Genomic DNA, 20980 nt, shown 5'->3' on the forward strand with positions numbered 1-20980 from the left:
CAAGAGAATGGTGCAAGAAATATGAGAGCCCAAACTTCTTATTTATAGTAATTGAATTTACAAAAACTACCCTCCATAATTACTTAATGACCTTATAGTTATATAAACGACTAAACACCCCTTCATAATACTATTTTAAATAGATTTAATGATATTTGTACTAAACTAATGTCGAAAGTACTCAACACTAGTCTTATAATAACCGCATCGTCGATACCTTTCTAATGATATATACATTTGTGTGTGTGTGTGTGTATATATATATATATATATATATATGTGTGTGTGTGTGTGTGTGTACTTAATACATAAATATGCTATTATAATTTGTAATTCGTTCATACGAACTCCATTTTGACGTTCTTTATATCCACACACTGGTATTTACGAGTACCACAACTTTCATTTAGATGCCGCCAACTAATTCCCATTCTATCTTAGATTTACAAAACTGTATCGAATTTATCGCCCTCGAAGAGTAGGGACCAAATTTCGTCCATATCTTTAACATAGGATCTCTAATCTCGACATTCCTTATATCTGTGCGTAGGTAAAAACAAGATCTAAAACTTTCATTTAGACTCAGTTGGCTAATTCTCGACCGGTCTTAAATTTAACAGTAGGAGGAGATTATATTGTTAAATGTCCGCGTAAAATTCATAACTTCTAGATACAGACTCTGTTTTCGTCTGTCTTTTTACCGTTGAGTTCCTATTAATGAGATATTCAACTCTCATTTACGCCGTGTAGGCCAAAAACCGCTCGAACTAAAATTCAAGTTTCGGACCGTGCACTGCTATGCCAAATGTTAGAAAATTCATAACTTCCTCATACAAAGTCAGATTTGGGCATTCTTTTCATGGACACTCTCATTTTAACATATTCTACGACTTTTATTTAGATTACTAAGGCTAAAAAGTTCTTTATCGTAAATTCCCTATTTACGTCTCCCGGTGCCGTGCCGGTTTTGCCGAAAAACTTCGACGAGTCATAACTTTTTTGTTATAACTCGGATTTTGGCATTCTTTATATGTACTGAACCCTTGTAACATATACTACAACTTGACTAAGATTAATCTTTCTAAATAATCTTCTATCAAAAACTCATTTTTGATGCTTATTGTCTCTAAATTGACTAGCCCGGATCTGCGGGCGTTACATCGCGAGCCGTTAATGCTCATGTCGTGAGCACAGTTAAAATAATATTTTATGGTTAATCGCTTCTCATGTCATGAGCTCTAGTTGCTCACGTCGTGAGCTTAGATTTCCCCCAAATGCCAACTTCGAACAACCATAACTTATTCGTTTCAACTCCGTTTTCGGCGATCTTTATATCCACGAAAAGGTATTGAAGAACTCTACAATATCATCTAACTATTTTGGGCCAAAAACTTCTCGACTAAAATCCATATTTCATGCAAGAACTCAACTTATGACTTTTCCCGTTTCACCCTTCGCCTCAAAACACAATTCAAGGGTTAAATCTGTTAACAAACATTACCTCCTTCCACAAGGACTAAACCTTGTTTCCTCAAAGCTCAAAGCCTTACACAATTGACTTCCGACCCACGGTCCAAAGATGGAAGGAAACATGATGTTACAGTTAATGCTACAATAAGAAATGGAAGTAGAATGCTAAAATAAACAAATAAATAAAGTACCCCTACTAATTTTTACATATAACACCCCCACAAGCGGATCCCAATTTTAAAACATATTAGACATTATAAAATGATATCAAAATGTTAAAGCATTTGAATATATGTTCAAAGTACACTGCCTAAATAATAAATAAAAAAATCATAATATGGTAATCTATGTTCTAAAATGCTTGCCATGACGCACTATGGCTCCAAGACTTGTACTAGCCGCCAAACTTTGACAAAATATCGCCCTATGTCAAATATGTATATAAAAATGAATAATAGTAGAAAATATAGATAAAATTATCAATTATATACTGGTGATTGGTGCAATGGCTCAACTTCAGAAAAAGGAACAAAAAAACCCAAAATGGGCACCCCTAATGAAGGATCAGAACCTTCAGTTTTATTCGGAGAGAGAATACGAAGATAGATAGGAGAGAGTTTTAAAATCAAGGTTTCTAAAAGAACAAATTGGTGTTATGTCAGAGAAGAGGAGGGAGAAGAAAGCTATTCAAGTACAGTATAACAAACTATGGAGAAGGAGTATGCCAGTAGAACAAAGTCTTCAAGCTACAGTGCTTTGTAGTATCTACGGTATATAACATTTTGACAGTGGTTAATATATATATAATACGACAAAATTTTATAAATGGTCACTGGTATTGAAATAATGAAAATATTCTTCGGCTAACAGATAAAAGATGAGAGAGTGAGCAATAAGGACCAAGATCAATGGCGAATCTAGAACCAAAATCAAGGTGGTTCCTTATATAAATGAAATGGAAAAAGTATGAAAATGTAGGTTTTTTAGCAAAAATAAGGTAATTCCTTATGTTTTTTTATATAGAATTTTTGTATTAAAAAAGAAAAAATGTAGGTCCTAGAACCCACCTTCACATGGTATAGCTACGCCACTGACCAAGATTAAAGTTTATAATAAAATGACAAAAATACCCTCTAGAGATGATGGATTAAGTAATAAAGATCAAATACTAAAAATTTTAAAGCACATGAAACGAACTTGAAAAAATTTATATCACATTTCTGAAATTTTCTAATAAATAATACAACTCACCATTTTGTAGTTCTTAACCATACCTACGTAATAGAAAGGCGTTGACAAACAGTTGTTTGACTGACTGATGACAGCCTATTGGCACCTAACATTTCTGAAACTGTCCGGAGACATTGACTTTCGATGCCTTATATTCCCTTTCTTCACAACGACTGATCATCTACTAATTTCAATGGCATCTTCTTCATCATCGGCTTCTCTGCTAAATCATAGCGATCATAGTATCCACTATGACGTTTTTCTAAGCTTTAGAGGCCAAGATACTCGTAATTCATTTACAGATCATCTCTATGCGGCGCTAGTACGAGCAGGACTCCGCACTTTTAGGGATAATGATGATCTCAAAAGAGGTCACGAACTCAAGCCAGAAATCGAGAGAGCGATTATAGAATCTAGGGCTTCTATAGTTATATTGTCGGAGAAATATGCGACTTCCAGCTGGTGCCTTGACGAGCTTTTGTTGATGCTTGAGCAACGGCGGAGCTTTAATCATTTTGTTTTACCAGTTTTCTACCATGTCGATCCCTCAGATATCAGGTACCAAAGACAAAGTTTCGCGATTGAAGTAGAAGACGGAGTAGAAGGGTCAAAATGGACGGAGTATAATGTCAATCGATGGAAAGTAGCCCTTTCAGAGGTTGCTGATTTGACTGGTATGGTTGTATCAGGGTAATACTTTCTCTATTCATTCTTATAGTTTGTTCTTTTGGAAACTCTTCTTGATTAATACAAATAGGATATTATGCTAATTGGTTGCTAATTGCAAGTGTTAAGTTTGATAAGGTATCGTAATTTGTGCATAGCATATGATCGAATTCAGGTATGCTTTTCAGAACATCAAGTTCATAGATTTTTATTGTGTTTGGACTCATGTATCTGACATGATGGTTTAGCTTTGTTTAATAAATATCCAATCAAAAGGAGAAATAGCTTTTGGTTTACATACTTGCATATTCATAGATGTTATGCCATTCTCCCTCTTATTTATGCATAGTTTACTACAATTATAAAACATGCATACGTTCATCTGCATATGAGTGAAGTGTAACTAAAACAAAAGATAACATAGCAGGTATTTGCGGTTTGCCACAGGCATTGATACCAACTAATGAAACAACTTGCCCATTTGGCACTTTGCTCAACCTTGCTCATTGGCCTGTATGTAGTGGCATGTCATTATTCAATTCAGTGTTTAATCAAATCCCTATACACTCAGCAGTTGTTCATTTTTAGGGGTTTAATAGTAGTTGAAGGAAGAATATTAAATTTCCTGAAGCATTTTTAATTCATGCACTATAACCGATGCAGTTAAGTTCTTAAGAAGTTTAAATGCAATGGTCTGAATGTTATCATTTTCTTTTCTTTCTTCATTCTTTGCAGGTCTGAAGCAGACTTTATTGCAAAAATTGTTGATGCAATTGACTGTAAACTAGATATGAAACTAGTTAGTACTCCAGCTCATCTAATTGGAATGGACTCTCGAGCTAATGATATCAACTCCTGGTTGAAAAATGAGCAATCTGGTGCTAATGTCTTAGCAATTTGTGGCATGGGAGGCAGTGGCAAGACCACACTGGCCCAATTCATTTACAACTCAAACAAGCAAAAATTTGGAAGCAGCTCTTACCTTGAAGAGATTGGAAAGCACTACAAACAGCCTCATGGTTTGCTTGGGCTACAGAAACAACTTCTCACAGACATTTTAGGGGGCAAGAATGAAAGGATATCCAGTGTTTTTGAGGGTACACGTAAGGTTGAGGAGGCCTTACAAGTGAAAAGAGTGCTTATAGTTCTTGATGACATTGATGAACATGACGAATTAGATGCTTTACTTGGAAGAAGGGCGTTCCATACACAAAGCAAGATCATAATAACAACTAGACTTCTAGATATACATGCATGGTTTGGGTCCATATCTTGGAGATGCCAAGTGCACAAACTTGGATTGTTAAATGACCATGAATCATTAGAGCTTCTGTGTTTTCATGCATTTGGATCCAAAGTTCCTATGGAAGGTTTTAAGGAGCTTGCTGTTCAGATAGCAAAGTATTGTGGTGGAAACCCACTAGCTCTTAAAGTACTGGGCTCTTCTCTATTTGTTAATGCTAAAGACCCAAGGAAAAGAAGTAGCATAATAGAGATTTGGAGAAGTACATTGAATTCACTTAATTCAGTAGGAGGAGATCTTGATGATAAAATCCAAGGTATACTTCAAAAGAGCTTTGATTCCTTACCACGTGCAAGTAACAGAGAGTTGTTTTTGCATATTGCTTTTTTCTTTGTTGGTGAATATGAGGATTATGTGGTAAAGATATTGGAACATGATTGGCATGCAAAAGCTGGGATCATGACCCTCATTAATAGATGCCTTCTATCCATCTCATCAAGTAAGAAACTGGTGATGCATCAACTGCTTCGAGAGATGGGAAGAAAGATAGTTCTTGAAGAGTCTAAAGATCCTGCAAAACGTAGTAGAGTCCTTCAAAATAATGAATCTTATCGTTTGTTGGGAAAAGGACAGGTATGATGCTTCTTATGTGTATCTAAAAACTTATTTTCCCTCTCACAACCTCATATATGCTAGATAGACTTTTCTCATGTCCTGCCTTTTCTCATTAGGGTTCAGAAACAATTGAAGGTCTAGCACTTGACATGCGAAAGCTCAGCCAATGGAAGAGATCCAATGTAAGCAAAAGAAGTGAATTAATATGTGGTATACTTAATCTTGTTAGGAATCAGTTGATATTACTTTTTTCCTCACTTCTTTGTCATTAAAGATATATTGTTCCTTTGATTTTCTTCTAGTTAGTTATAAGGTTTTAAGAGAGAGAATGGTCTACCTTTACATGGGTTTCAAGGGGGTTCTTTGACTGGGATTATGGATTCAAAACTTAATTTAATTGATGGTGGTTTTTCTGTTTGTTTTTTTTTTATGGAAAGACAGTATTTACATTTGAATATTTTGTTAATGGACTATTTGGTTACGATTTTCAGAGGTTTAAATAAGGTTTAATAAATGGAATTGATGAATGCTAATAAGTTCCTCTAGAATTTACATTGTATTCCCTTCTGTGATTCGTTTAATTCTGATCATTCCATCAAAAGAGGTGATAACTCTGACATAAGCCTGTTAATTTGTATTGGAATGGAATTAATTCATGAAGCTAACAAAATATTGAACTTGAAACAAAACTAGCTACAAGTATAAACCCATTACAAGCTATAATTAAGTAAGTCTGAAGATGTTCATGATTAATTGGTTGGGTAATATTAGATGTGATATCTTGAGTTGCGATACTTATGGGGCGTATTTTTGATGCTAAATTTGCAGTCATTAGCCCTTAAAACTAGTTCGCTTGCAAAGATGGACAAACTAAAATTGCTCCAGCTCAAATATGTAGAACTCACGGGTTCCTATGAGAATTTTCCTGAGTTAAGATGGTTGTGCTGGCATGGATGTAATTTGACAACAATACCCTCCGGTTTATTGATGAGCAGCTTGGTGGCTATAGATATGAGTTATGGAAACTTGAAAATGTTTGAACCACCCACGGTTATTACTTGACCTTTTAGCTTCTCATTTTTGGACAGTTTTTCTGTGAATGTATGATGATAAATTAACTTTTCTATTCTTGAAATAGGTTCTTAATTCGCTGAAGATTCTAAATCTCAAAGATTCTCAAAAACTTGTCAGCATCCGCAATCTTTCCCAACTTCCTAATCTTGAGACTTTGATTTTGTGGAACTGTAGCAATCTCACTCATGTTTGTAAAACAATCCAAGGTCTTGAGAGACTTGCTCTACTGGATTTTACAGGGTGTAAGAATCTGTGGAAGGTTTCATCGAATAAGTATGTAAATCAACTGCTAAGGCTAAGAGCTTTATATACTGGTGAAGAAGTTCCACAACAGTCGTTTTCCTTACCAGACTCGTTGAATTTTTTGTTTCTCAATAACTGCAACCTTGAGAAAAGCAATTATATTCCAGTGACATTTAGTGGCCAGCCATTCTTATACATGAATTTAGGCAATAATCTATTTGAGTTCCTGCCCAATAACATTAATTTTAAAACGCTTCGGGTACTCGAATTGACTTTTTGTCCAAATCTCAAGTGCCTCCTATGTCTCCCAAGTACACTAGAAGAGCTGTATACAAATTGGTGCTTTTCACTAGAGAAAATAACATTTGAATCAACCCGGTTCAGATTACGGGAATTTGTATATCGAGGTTGTAACAAAATCTCTGAAATTCAAGGCCTTTTCAAATTGGTGCCAATAGCAAAACTTGATGAAGCAGATTTGGGACATATGAAATGGATCAAAGCATATCAAGATCTTGAGGTCGACCTGGTGGGTGATGAGATCACTAAAGACAGAAATTGGCGTGTCCAGGTATCTCTCCCTCTCTCTCTCTAAATGCACACAAAAACACATCTAATGACCTCTGCAAACTAATAAGTATATAAATGAAGTAATTTTTTCTGCATATTGTGTGGCTAGGTGCTATACGAATATGGTATAATGAGTACATATCTACCAGATGTAAAGGATCAAAGCATGACAAAGCCCGTGTACATGTCATCGTCCCCGAATATATCCTTTCGTGTGCCATCTTGTCCTAGGAAACACAGGATCCAAGGATTACAGGTAACCACCTTATACAGACCATCAGGTGAGGAAGAAGATATGTGGGTTTTGTTCATCAAAATCAGCAATACAACCAAAGATCTTATTTGGATGTACAACCCTGTGGTCTATTGCAATCCGAGAGTTGGAGAAGATGCAGTGTGGTTAAGCTATTGGCCCATTGGGAACATTTTAGATGCTGGTGATGAAATCAATGTGTCTGTCATTGTGGGAAATGGATTGATGGTAAGCGGGTGTAGTGCCAGCCTTGTGTATATGGATGATGGTGAAGTAGAGCTAGAATACTGTAAAAATTACACGAAAGAGGAAGAAGTCATTGGTGGAGATCTATCGGAGTTTAAGCTGAGTACAGGAGAATACTATCTTTGCCGCCGTGATTTCATCAAGTCGACAACTCTTGATTGGTTAAATATGTTAGTTGGTAATACCATTCCATCTACAGGTAAGTTCTTTTTGCTGATGCTTTAGATGAGTTTAAGCTTCAAATATTGATAGATACTTATATCATATGTTGCTATAGAGTTACGAGGATGGAGAAAATCTCGTCAATCAAAACACTTAGATGCATCATTTATGGAGTTGGAAACTTTCAGAGCCTATGTTTTTCCCAATTTGCAAGTAAGTATATACTTTCAGAGCCTATGTTTTTCCCAATTTTCAAGTAGGTATCTCATGCAACTGCTTGTGGAGTTTTTTTTTGTTTATTCTTATATTAAATTGCTAATTTTGTTCCTCGACTATTCCTGAATTTCTAGTTGATTATTTTTAAATGGTTGGTCGATAGTGGTGAGCATCTGGCTATATAGCCCCCAAAAAACCTGAAGTTGTTTTTATGTGCTGTAAGAGTTGGCCATTCTAAGATGGACTCTTTGGCTAGGGTCTATTACCATAGCCTCCCGAGAAAGGATATTGCCCAAATAACTTAATTTTCCGGATGCCAAATGAAAATTTACTAAATGTAGCTATGAGTGGATGTTGCATCAAGGTGCTTAAAATGAGCTTAAGATGTTCTAAATGTGTGTACTAGGTGTAGCTGTAGACAAGAATATCATTCGAGAAAACCAACATGAATTTCCTCGAAATAGATTCAAGTATATGGTTCGTCGATCCCTGAAAAGTTGATGGTGTATTTGTTAAGCCTAAAAGACATTATAAGGAACTTGTAAAGTCCATGAGGAGTCCTTAAAGTTGGTTTGGAAAGATATTTTGTATCCAGATCAATATCATAATACACGGATGTAAGGTCCATCTTGGGAAAATGTTATCTGCCATGAAGCTAAACAAGAAGCTCTTCCACCAAAGGTATGGGAAAGTAGTATCTAATGCTTTCCATCCACAACTTTTTTCTTCACAAACACTGCTCATGATGAAAAACCAATGTTGCTAGGTTTGATGACTCCTTGGTCCAAAAATCCTAAGATGAGGTATTCTATCATATAATTTTGTAAGTGATATGGAATTGTTGGTCCAAACGATTAAATGATGCAACATTGGGTGAAGGGGTTGACTACGATCAACTTGTTATGATATGTTGAACAACTAGGTGTGAGACCCATGTATTACATGAGTTTATTTAAAAAAAAATTAAATATGAAATTTTAACAATTTGAAAAGTTTGAATTTATAAGAAAAATAAGAAAAATTTTAAATTATTAAAATTAATGAGGCTTTAATGTATTGAATACATTACATATATAAACCCTTTCTAATAAATCCTTACATATATATTACCTTACATATTAAATGTGAAATTTTAATTTAATAAAATGAAAAATACAATAAAATGACAAGTGGAAAATAAAAAATTTAAAAATTCTAGAAAATGCCATGTGTCCAAATTAATGAGAAGAGGACATGTAGCAAAAAACCTTCATTTATTATAGTAGATAGAAGGATCAAAATACCAATAATAGACAAATAGCTGCATGGAAACCCATGTGGGAAAAGCTACAATGATGGAATGAATTAAAACATCTAAACGGCTTATTTATAGCCTTGTAACAAGATTCCTAAAATATCTCTAAACCTACACAATGCAACATTAAACAAAAACAGTGTCTTATATAGAAAACATTCCCATGCATGCTGCAAGACTTTAGCATAAGTGTTGCCTTATAGCAGAAACTTCCCATGCAATACAGGAATTTAGAGCATACTCCAACAAGCTCCACCTTGAGAAGAGTTATGTCTTTAGCAAAAGAACCTTTAAACTTTCATAAGAAATCGAAAAATACATGTAGTTACAAAAGCCTTAAGGTCTAAACTAAAATACCAACTAAACTAGAACAAAGTTTAAACTATATCAAAACGGGCTTTTTCATCATGTTGACGGGCTTGGCATTTGTATTTATCTTGCTTACCTTAATATTGTCTTGTGCAATAGCTTCTATGATATAGTTATGTTTAATGTCAATGCACTCCATTCCGTCATGGAACATGGAATCCTTCATAGGGAATATATCACTTTGAGTGTTGTAGAAAATAGGAATGCAAGATAAATCTCCACAAATCTACCAATATAAAACTCTAAGCCATGTGGTTTGTTTATACACTTTTGAAACAACCCTATACTTAACTTCAATTGTTGAGAAAGACATGCTAGATCATATGGTAGCTTTCACAATCATAAATGGTCAATACATAACCTTCATAGGATGTTTTGTGTAAGTCACCTAAATAATCAGAACCATATCTTCTTTTGTGTAAGCCACCTAGAAAATTTGAACCGAGAAAACCACATAGCCCCTTTGTCGATTTCTTAAACTACAAGCAAGTAGTAGAATTACCACACATGTATCTAAAGATCCATTGAATTCCTTTTCGCTGTTTGCCATAAATCGAGTTGCTACACTTGAAGTTTGAGATAAGTCAGGACAATAGCAAACCATGATATACATAAGTGATCTAGCAAATCATGATACTGGAATAAGGATCATTGGCCATGCCATCGATTTCTTCGGTGCTTTGAGTAGAGAGGTTGGATGATAATAAATAAATGGCCAGATAGTGGAGTACTCACTGGCTTGACATTTTGCATATTGAACTAATGTAAGACTTTGTTGATGTAGCTACTTTGACTCGGGTATAAATTTCCAGTTGATTGATTTCTAAAATCACCATGCCAAGAATTTTCTTGGCTTCACACACATAGAGGAATAAAAGAAGGTTGAGAATGCAGGATGAATGTTAGCCATTCTTTTCTGAATGCTATTTATTGAAAAAAATAGGAATATGTCAAAATGTGTAATGTTTTATTCTTTGTTAATCAACATTCATATTGATATGTTTTTTTATATAAGTATAACTTTTTTTTTACATAAAATAAAGTCATACATTTTATTCACACGTGAATAAACCGTGGATTGGATTTATGTTAAAACTCTTTTTTATTATATATGTAAATAAACTGTGTAACAAATTGAAGTTGTGTTGTACGTTGCTCAGAAAAGTGGGTGAAATACACTTTTTTTTTTTTTTTTTTTTTTTTGAAAGATTATTTTCCTTTTTTTAGCGGTCTAGGTAATATACTTTAGTTTTTACTGGTGTTGTAAATATCGGCCTAGACGGTCTGATTACGATTAGGGGTGTTTGGCGGAAATTGATCGATATTGGTCAAACTCGGGCTAATAGTCATCGACGGTTGTAGGCGGAAATATTTAAAAAAATTCAAAATTTCAAAATTTCAAATATTACACCAAAATTTTAAAAATTTTAAATTTTTAAATATTCAAAATTTCAAATATTATAACAAATATTTTAAAAATTCAAAATTCAAAATTTTTAAATTTTCAAATACTAATTTTCTTAGGATATATTAAGTTTTAAAATAGTTTTATTAATAGTTTAGGGTCTCCGATTAATCCCCGCCAAACCGATTAATCGCTTGACCCCGGCCTAGCTACAGCCGAACGATATTTACAACCTTGTTTTTTTACCCATAATAAAAAAGTTCTAATGATTTTCTGCAAAAAAAAAATAAGAACTTTAAACCGGAGAGTTGGTTAAAATTTGATTTTTCTAACTTTTTGGCTTATGTGGCATCCCACCAATTAGGTTTAAGCACTTTAACAAACGATAAATGCTTTCTCGCAAAGTAATAATGCAAACAAAAAACACAAACCACAATATTTAACGTGGTTTTGGTTCACGTGATCAAAGTGATCGGTTATATCTACAGACGAACATGAGAGAGATTTTATTTATTACCACCGAATTACATTTCTGCTACCATAGCTTAGGTTACACTAATTCTATGGATCTATATATAAGAACAAAAGATCTAAAATGTTAATATGGTCAAGGCCATAAGCTCTAATCAAACTCGCCCATGACGTATTTTGATGTCGAATTTGATAAAGGAACTAACCAACAAAAAGTTTTCTTCCTGGGGCACTACCCCGACACCCGCAAGGTCGGCTCTCCCTTGATCCCCGGCCGCTCTTTAGGGAATGGGACCCTATGTTTGGTCTGGAGTAAATTACATGAATGGTCCCTATGGTTTGGGGTAATTTGCGTGCTTGGTCCCTAACTTATTTTTTAATTTGGAAGGTCCCTACTGTTTGTTTTTGTTACACGTTTGGTCCTTGTCTTACCTAAAAAGACTATTTTTCCCTTGATTTTTTAACTTATTTAAATAAACACATCCCCAACCCCACCCTCCTAACCTTACATTACCTACCCCACCATTTTTCCCTATTAAAATAATAGTCTTTTTCGGTAAGACAGGGACCAAACGCGTAACAAAAACAAACAGTAGGGGCCAAGCGCGTAACAAAAACAAACAGTAGGGATCTTCTGAGTTAGAAAAATAAGTTAGAGACTAAACATACAAATTATCCCAAATCATAGGAACCATTCGTGTAATTTACTCTTTGGTTTGCCTAGTCTGTAAACAGACTCCACAACTTAAATAATGATGTGGCAATCCAATTGCCAAATCAACATTAAAATATTGTCAAGTTAAATACCATCATAAATGGAGGCAACAGGTTTCCAGGCATGGACCTCTCGTTTAGCAATGTAGAATGTTACCATTTTATGTGTAAAGGACCAAAGCTGCAACAAATTACCATTTTGCCCCTTGGCGAATAGATTAAATATTAGTTTTCTACACAAGAGAGAGCTAAAGGTTTCTAAAGTTGTTGACTCCATTTATTTTTGTATTTTACCTGGAAAAATGTGAATGCTGATTTGGCAATTGTATTTCTGCATCATCATTGGTTGGATGCCACATAAGCGATTCTTTCACAAACGTATCAGCTTTCGTAATTGTATTTCTGCATCATCATTGGCAATTGTATTTCTCGCTCTCTATATTGTTTGATAGTTTTTCTGATCAAACATAACAGCTTTCGTAATTTGATACATACAGATTCTTTCACAAAGTTAATAGCAGCAATCTACTGTTTTTATAGTTCTGAAGTTAACTATAATATATAAAAAAAATATAACCAAATATTAGTATAAGTATCTAGCTGCAGACGAAAGTTTATTTGGATTGAGAAGAATAAAATTATGATGAAACAAAACCCAAGTTGAAGTCTTATGGCGTTTTAGATTTCTCCGATGATTTGTAATCGTTAGGGTTATTTGATTTTATTTAAATGCATAAATTAATTTGATTTTGGATGTAAATTGAAGTTATCTTTGTATTTTGATTTGTTAAAGGATGATGGTGAGAGAGATGATGAAGTCACCGACACAGAGAAATTAATGATGAAGGTACGGAGGAGAAAAAGTGTTACATGGAAAGGTATGGAAAATTGTATTAAGAAGCGGGCAAAACATTGACTGTATAACATTCCAAAATATTATAAGTCTTAGAAAAGTGCTTTATGTCAATATTCTAACATTGATATTAAGCATAATGTAAATTTGGTCCCTGCTATACGCCATTACGCCTATACCTGTTCTTTTGGATATAGTGCAAAAAAAAATGTTCCTTTTTTTTTTTTTTTTTTTTTTTTTTCAAATATGTTGTATCATTTTATTATGCTTTTGTTCATGAGTAGTCAAAGTTAACAGTCCAGTTGTACATTTATGAAAATGACTACTTTACATCAATTTTATTTCTAATTTATTTATTAGAATGGAGGGTGTGGGAGCATCGTAGTGTAAGACGAACATTAGGAAAAAAAAAATCTTTGTTAGGTTTCAGTGTGATGTCCTATTTTAATTTGTGTAATGTTTTAGTTGCGTTTCAATTTAACTATGTAATATTGTTTTTAAAGTAATGAAAAACTTATGTTTTTATTAATTAAGAGTGAGGAGTACAATATTAATATGGGTTGGAGCTAGTAATTTGCATGTTTGGTCCATAATTTATTTTTTTAAAACTCGGATAGCCCGTACTATTTATTTTTGTTGCGTGCTTGGTCACTGTCTTACCTAAAAAGAGTATTGTGCCCATATTAATTTATTTTTTAATTAATTTTCTTATTTATTTATTTGTTTTTTATATATTAAAAAAATTAATAGACCCTACATATCTGTATCTTCTCACCTTAAACCTGAAACCACATTTGAAAATTTTAATCCGAATCTCACTAGTCACCATCCCATCTCTCATCCTCCTTAACTTCTATTTCTTTTCCATATTTAGTGACATCGACGTCTTCACCATCCATTTTTTTCCGTCCTTCAACTCCAATGAATCAACACCAGAACCTATTATCTATTCATCGAATTTTCCACCGGTACAACCCAATGCATCACAATCCTTGCAGGAAAAGAAAACTAATACCAAAAAGAAAAATTGGAGAACAAGATCAATGAAAACCATAACTTGATATGCAAATCAAAACTTGAAACTCTATTAACAACATTCAAAGCTTTAGCTCCTCACAAGGGTGTATTTTTTTATTGGTTTCTATTTATGATATTGTCTCTAGTAAATTTAATTTTTTATATTTAATATTTTAAACAATAAAATTCTATAAAACGACGATGTGTTTTTTTCCATGTCAAATCTAGAGTCTTGTTATTATTATTATTATTATTATTATTATTATTATTATTAATTTTAAACCAAAGTAGTTTATTTTGAAAAGATATTTACCAAAATGGCGTAGTTTTTAAAATATTTATCATCTAAGTTAAATTTTATACCAAATCAAAATTATAAGGTAAAGTAAAAAAGAAAAAAATTGAGTTATCAAGGCAATTAACTTTTCGGTTTGTTCACATCTGGGTAACTATTTTTTTGTACACATCTTGGTAACCAACTTTTTGGAAGTGTTCACATATAACCATTATGACCGGATGTAACCTGCTACAGTCGGTGTATTGTCACAGAGCTATGCAACTTCCAGTTGGTGTCTTGATGAGCTTATGCTGATCCTGGAACAAAGGAAGGAGTGCAATCAACTCGTTTTACCTGTTTTTTGTCACGTTGATCCTTCTGATGTGGGGAAACACAATAAAACCTTTGCTATCCAAGTCAAAGACTCTTCAAGGTGGACAGAGTACAACGTTAACTTGTGGAAGAAAGCTCTTGAGGAGGTTGCTCTTTTGGCTGGCTTGATTCTTTCCGGGTATGCCTTTTGTCTCTTCTTGTAGATTATTTATTATTAAAGATTAAAGATGCTACTTTGATCTAATAATTTGAGGTTTATTAAAGTTAACTTCTAGCTAAATATTGGCCTCTACTTCAAATTATGACCTGGTAAGCTTTAGTTGTTAAGCATGTGATGTCAGTGAATTTAACATAAGAACCGTAAAAAGATCTCTGATTGGATTGGGATGTTTGAAGAAGTAGGTGAAAAAGTAATTTAATTAACAAAATGTGATGGCTATTTTTTTTTTGGAGTAAATTACAAAAATAGTCCCTATGGTTATGTACTTTTCTTGAATCAAGTTCTGAGTTTTCAATTTGAACACATATTGTCCTTAATGTTTGTTATTGTCATAAGAATGGTGTTGACTAACATAAAATGACTAAATTACCCTTGTGGATTCATCATCATGCTTGGCCATAATTGTTGGTAATATATTTATCATTAGGGGTATAATTGTAAAGTTGCAGTTTAATTTTCCTTTCAACTCGGGAACACAAATTTTTTTTTTCCCTTTGCTTTCTTTTGAACCCGGAAACTAGAAAAACAATTTTCATATTCTGATTAACCTATCAATTTATTTTATTTTATTTTAACTAAGTTTAAGAAATCTTCTATATGGCTGTATCATTCTAAACACTTCGATTGTGTTTAACATTTAATTTTGATCTTTCTCGAAAACCTAATGGTAATAAAATTTAAGCCTATACTAGTATGTCCGATACATTTGGAAAGTTTATTATTATTCAATTTTCATTCAGTTATATCAATGAATATTTAAATTCCATCCAATGAACATGTTCACTTTTTACGTGTTGTTACAGGCCTGAAACAGAGTTTCTGAAGAAAATTGTTGATACCATTTACAATAAACTGGATTATAAAAAATTTCATCTTCCAGTCAATCTAACAGGGATGGCCACTCGATACAAGGATATCAAATCCTTTATAAATGAACCTAATGTCAACTTTTTAGCAATTTGTGGAATGGGTGGAAGTGGTAAGACAACATTGGCCAAGTATATTTACAATTCAAGTTGGAGATCTTTTGACAACATGAGTTTTCTTGAAGAGATTAGTGACAGATGTAAAAGATATGATGATTTGCTTCAGCTACAGGAACAACTTCTGAATGATATTCTAGGAGGCAAGAATAGAAGAATACCTAGTGTTTCTCAAGTCACATGTAAGATTGAGGAGGCCTTACAAACAAAAAGAGTGTTTATTGTTCTTGATGACATTACTGATCATAGGCAGTTAGTCACTCTACTTGGAACTCGGAAGATTAATGCACAAAGTAAGATTATTATAACATCCCGGGTTCTAATCACAGACCAATGGTTTGAGTCAAGATCTTGGAGGTGTCAAAAATACACAATCAGATTATTGAATGATGATGAATCACTTTCTCTTTTATGTGATCATGCCTTTATATCCAAATTTCCCACAGAAGGTTTCAAGAAGCTTGCACTACAGGCATTACATTATTGTGAAGGGAATCCACTGGCTCTTGCAATGTTGGGTCGATTGCTAGCAGAGGATAATAGCATCCCATTTTGGGAAAGTACATTGAGGTCATTGGAAAAAGAGATTGTTTCTGGAATTCAATGTATACTCCTTAGGAGCTACGAGTTGTTGCCACATGAGTCTAACAGACAGTTGTTTTTGCATATTGCTTGTTTCTTTATTGGAAAAGACAAGGATTATGTGGAAAAAATATTGGAGCCCGATTACTATGCGATCAAAATCCTATCCAACAGATTCCTTCTTTCTGTTTCACCAAACAATAAACTGATGATGCATAGCTTGCTTCAGGAGATGGGAAAAGACATAGTTCGTCAAGAAGCATTGAAATTCCCTGCAAAACGTAGTAGAGTCTGGCTTAATAGTGACTCTTATAAGATATTGACCAAAGGAGAGGTAATATATATATATATATATATATATATATATATATATATATATAGTCAAGATCAAATAAGAAGGAAATTTTGATAGGAAGGTAAGAAATTTTTTTTTTACATATTTTTTTCGCGAACAAACAAAATGAATCATTAGATGATTCATTTGTAAGATGATTCACAAGAAAAAATTATCAAAAAAACATCTCGATGGTTCATTTATACAATGATTTTGTTGTTATTCACTAAAATTATCATAAAAATGAATTTTTTCTTAATTTACTTAAAAATGAATCATAAAGATGTTTTTTTGGGAATTTTTTCTTGTGAATCATCTTACAAATGAATCATCTAGTGGTTCATTTATTTTGTTCGTCAAAAAAATATGTAGAAAAAAAAACTTCTTACCTTCCTACCAAAAAAAATTTCTTACCGGATATATATATATATATATATATATATATATATATATATATATATATATATATATATGTTTAAACCTACTTTTATGCTCACATCTTATTTCATTTAGATTCTGAAGTCTATCATTTTTTTTCCTTTTAGGGTTCAGAAACATTGGAAGGTCTAGCACTTGACTTGGAAATGTTAAGGACAGAGGTTCCAGTCAAGGTAAGATAGAATAACTAAAAACTGAAGTTTTGTTTTTTTGTTTTTTGTTTTTTGTTTTTTTTTTTTTTTGTTTTTTTTGTTTTTTTTGTTTTTTTTTTGTTTAGATTTAATTATAATTTCTTAGATTATCTATCAATTTTGGATTTATACTGTTTCATGTATATATATGAAAAAGGAAGTACAAAAGGGAGATGAAGAAATTTGTTTAAGAAAAGCAGGTTGCTTTGTAAATTCTTTTTGCTGTAAATGAGTATATTAGTAAAAAATGATAGTATTAAAGAAGTGGCAACATGACATGTCCTGCTTTGCCAAATAACAATAACCCTCTAATTAACTCTTTATACACACAGGTGTGTGTTTTTGTGTGTATGTGTCTGCTTGTGTGTGTGTATATATATATATATATATATATATATATATATATATATATATATATATATATATAGTGTATGGTGGAGGAGGGGAAGGCTCCAATTATAACCTGAATCATCACACTCAATCATCTAGGATATGAAGATTCTTGATTGGTTCTCAACACATGGAATCTTGTGTGAATTTATTTTTGGATATGATGTAAGCTTACACTCCCTCTTCATGTTAAATTTGCAGTCATTAGACCTCAAGACAGATGCACTTAACAAGATGGATAAATTAAAATTGCTCCACTTAAATTTTGTGTATCTTGATGGGTCCTACCAGAATGTTTCAGAAGATTTAAGATGGCTCTGCTGGTTTGGCTTCCATCTAAAAACTATACCCTCTGACTTATCCATGGGAAAATTGGTGGCTATAGATATGAGCTATAGCAACTTGGAAGTATTTGAACTTCCCATGGTAAGGAATTCAGTATCCTTTTTTTGTTGCTTATCCATGTAGCCTCTTAGTTTTTAATTGTCTTCATGCAGACATCTAATCCTACATAAATCATGTTACTTTTGCAACAGGTTCTTCAGTCATTGAAGATTCTAAATCTTAAAGATTCATACAATCTATTTGAAATCCGCAACTTATCGAGGATTCCTCATCTTGAGACTTTGATTCTTTGGAGCTGTCACAGATTCGTTTATATTTGTGAAACGATTGGAGAATTAAAGAATCTTTCAGTGCTGAACATGACAGGGTGTAAAAGCCTGTTCATGATGGAACATACAAATCTGTTAGTTGGGTTAGAAGCTTTTACTTTTAATAGAAGTGTTGAAAAACAGCCTACCTTTTCCTTCCCACATTCAATACGACAGCTGTTCCTCAAGGACGGCAATCTTGAGTGTACTGATTTTTTTCCTCTGAGCTTCAGTGTGCAACTATCTTTGGAGTACTTGAATTTATGCAATAGTCTATTTGAGTTCCTACCTTGTTACAATCATCTTAGAAATCTTCGGGTCCTTGACTTGAGTTTTTGCACGAGACTTAAATGGCTTCTATGTCTGCCAAGTACACTTGCTGAATTGTATGTATATTACTGGAGAGAATAACTTTTGAATCACCTAGATTCACATTGCAAGAGTTTGGCTATGAAGGCTGTATAAGTTTATGTGAAATCGAAGGCTTTATCAAATTGGTGCCTGTAGCCAAACTTGAAGAAAATGATTTGGGACACATGAAGTGGCTGAAAGAATATCCAAATCATGAGGTGTGCCTGATTGGTGATGATGAGCTCACCAAAGGCAGAAGTTCATGTATACAGGTTAGTTGAATCTCTTTCAAGCACAAGCATAAACACACACAAGCACATTGACATACCACCTATGAACTGATTATATGAGACTGAATTCTAGTCCTTGTGTGTTACAGATGTTGTATGAATTTGATATAATGAGCACATCTCTGCCAGACATAAGGGATCCAAACATGAAGCCTACGTATGTATCAGAATTCTCGTCTTTGTATTTTAACGTGCCTTCAGATCCTGAGAACAGGAAGATCAAAGGACTTGATGTAACTTTCAGATATAAAATATTAAGTGATGATTGTGCATGGTTCTGTAAAATCAGTGCAACCAATGGTGTTGATTTCATGTACAACCCCAAAGTTTTTGGTAAACCTGATTCTGATGAAGTTGGTATATGGTTAAGCTATTGGCCAATTGGAAACAATTTAAATGTTGAAGATATAGTAAATGTGTCTATTGTTGTAAAGAGTGGATTAGAGGTCCACGGATGTGGTGTAAGCCTTGTTTACACTGATGATAAAGTAGCTGAGGAAATATTGGAAAATAACAACGGATGGGTGGGAATTCTTGGAGGAAATTTGTCTGGATTTCAACTCAGCACAGGATCATACTATCTTTGTCGCCGTGATTTCTTTGAGTTAATGGAGGTGGACAGACTCACTCCTGATTGGTTTAGAAATTTAGTTGGAGATACTATTCACTTTATAGGTATGTCCATTTTGTTAAGCTAGTTCTATGCATATGTACTTAGATTTATGCTTCAAATAGAGAAAGTTTATCTTATGACAAATCGTTTCATAGGTACAAGGATGGAGAAAAACAGGCCGACCTAAGCAGTTGAATCAATCATTTACAGAGTTGAAAACTGTTAGATGCATCATCCATGGTCCTGAATTGGTAAATTTTCTCTGTAATATTTCCTTATTTTTTCTTTTGCATAAAGTCGTTACCTTAATAATGTGAAGGGTCCACAAAGTAGGGGTGTTGAACGGGTAATTTTTTCGGGTTTCGGGTAATTCGGATCAGGTAATTCGGGTTTTTCATGTTAGAAAAATTACCCGTTACCCTACCCAAACTAAATTCGGGTAATTCGGGTTTGGTTAATTCGGGTATCGGGTCAGGTTTGGGTAATTCGGGTATTAGCCGAAATATATAATTTTTTTTTTTTTTGCATTTCACCTTAAAATAAATTTAATGAAATAAATACGTCGTGCTTTATTAGTCTTGTTTATATAAACAAACGAGACATAAACGAAGTTACTCAAGCTTTGAACATTGAGATTTTTTAGTCAATAATACATGAGATATCAAGTAATTTTTTAACAACTTAATCTAATCTAATAAGATGTTAAAAAAACAAATACCTAAAGGTCTTAATTTAAATACGTCGTGCTTTATTAGTCTTGTTTATATAAACAAACGAGACATAAACGAAGTTACTCAAGCTTTGAACATTGAGATTTTTTAGTCAATAATACATGAGATATCAACTAATTAATCTAATAAGATGTTAAAAAAACAAATACCTAAAGGTCTTAATTTAAAAGTTTAAAATGTTTAAGATAAATGTAGCCATAAATTTTGCCATGTTCTGAAGTTTTGTCAAGATAATGAGTTTGTTAGTTGCAATAAAAACTATAATCTAGAAAACAATTAAGTTTTAAAGAACGTGATGATATATAAAAATTACTTTTAATATTATTAGTGTCGTATTGTCATAATAAATATATTTATGTTTTACAATAATGATAGTTAGTTTAAGCATGATCAAATATCTGCTATATAGTACGAGCTCTACAAAAAAAAATTTTAAAAAATTTGGGTAATTCGGGTATACCCGAAACCCAAAAAATTTACCCT

At 33.2% G+C, this 20980-nt stretch overlaps 2 protein-coding genes across 4 annotated transcripts; both read left to right on the forward strand.

Moving 5' to 3' along the window:
• Window positions 1-2795: 2795 nt before the first annotated feature.
• Window positions 2796-13430, forward strand: LOC145004120 (disease resistance protein RUN1-like). 3 transcript variants are annotated; one of them, XR_013662275.1, is made up of 10 exons: window positions 2796-3390; window positions 4102-5242; window positions 5341-5406; window positions 6053-6274; window positions 6363-7112; window positions 7221-7809; window positions 7888-7985; window positions 8395-8669; window positions 8755-8791; window positions 13035-13147. XR_013662275.1 is itself a non-coding variant. In XM_078963016.1 (8 exons), exons 1-8 carry the CDS (start codon window positions 2894-2896, stop codon window positions 13155-13157), a joined length of 3486 nt encoding a protein of 1161 aa, XP_078819142.1. In that variant the 5' UTR covers window positions 2798-2893; the 3' UTR covers window positions 13158-13430. The 3 variants fall into 3 exon arrangements, 1 of the variants encoding a protein (XP_078819142.1); XR_013662276.1 differs by lacking the exon at window positions 8755-8791 and having other exon boundaries at window positions 13035-13120; XM_078963016.1 differs by lacking the exons at window positions 8395-8669; window positions 8755-8791 and having other exon boundaries at window positions 2798-3390; window positions 13035-13430.
• Window positions 13431-14642: 1212 nt separating this feature from the next.
• On the forward strand, window positions 14643-20259 carry LOC145004122 (disease resistance protein RUN1-like). Its single transcript, XM_078963020.1, has 6 exons — window positions 14643-14899; window positions 15745-16840; window positions 17386-17451; window positions 18061-19135; window positions 19243-19828; window positions 19922-20259. Exons 1-4 carry the CDS (start codon window positions 14697-14699, stop codon window positions 18325-18327), a joined length of 1632 nt encoding a protein of 543 aa, XP_078819146.1. The 5' UTR covers window positions 14643-14696; the 3' UTR covers window positions 18328-19135; window positions 19243-19828; window positions 19922-20259.
• The last annotated feature ends 721 nt before the right edge of the window (window positions 20260-20980 follow it).

Source organism: Lactuca saligna, chromosome 7, assembly GCF_052625555.1.
Source record: "Lactuca saligna cultivar CGN05327 chromosome 7, ASM5262555v1, whole genome shotgun sequence".
Lineage (NCBI taxonomy): Eukaryota > Viridiplantae > Streptophyta > Magnoliopsida > Asterales > Asteraceae > Lactuca > Lactuca saligna.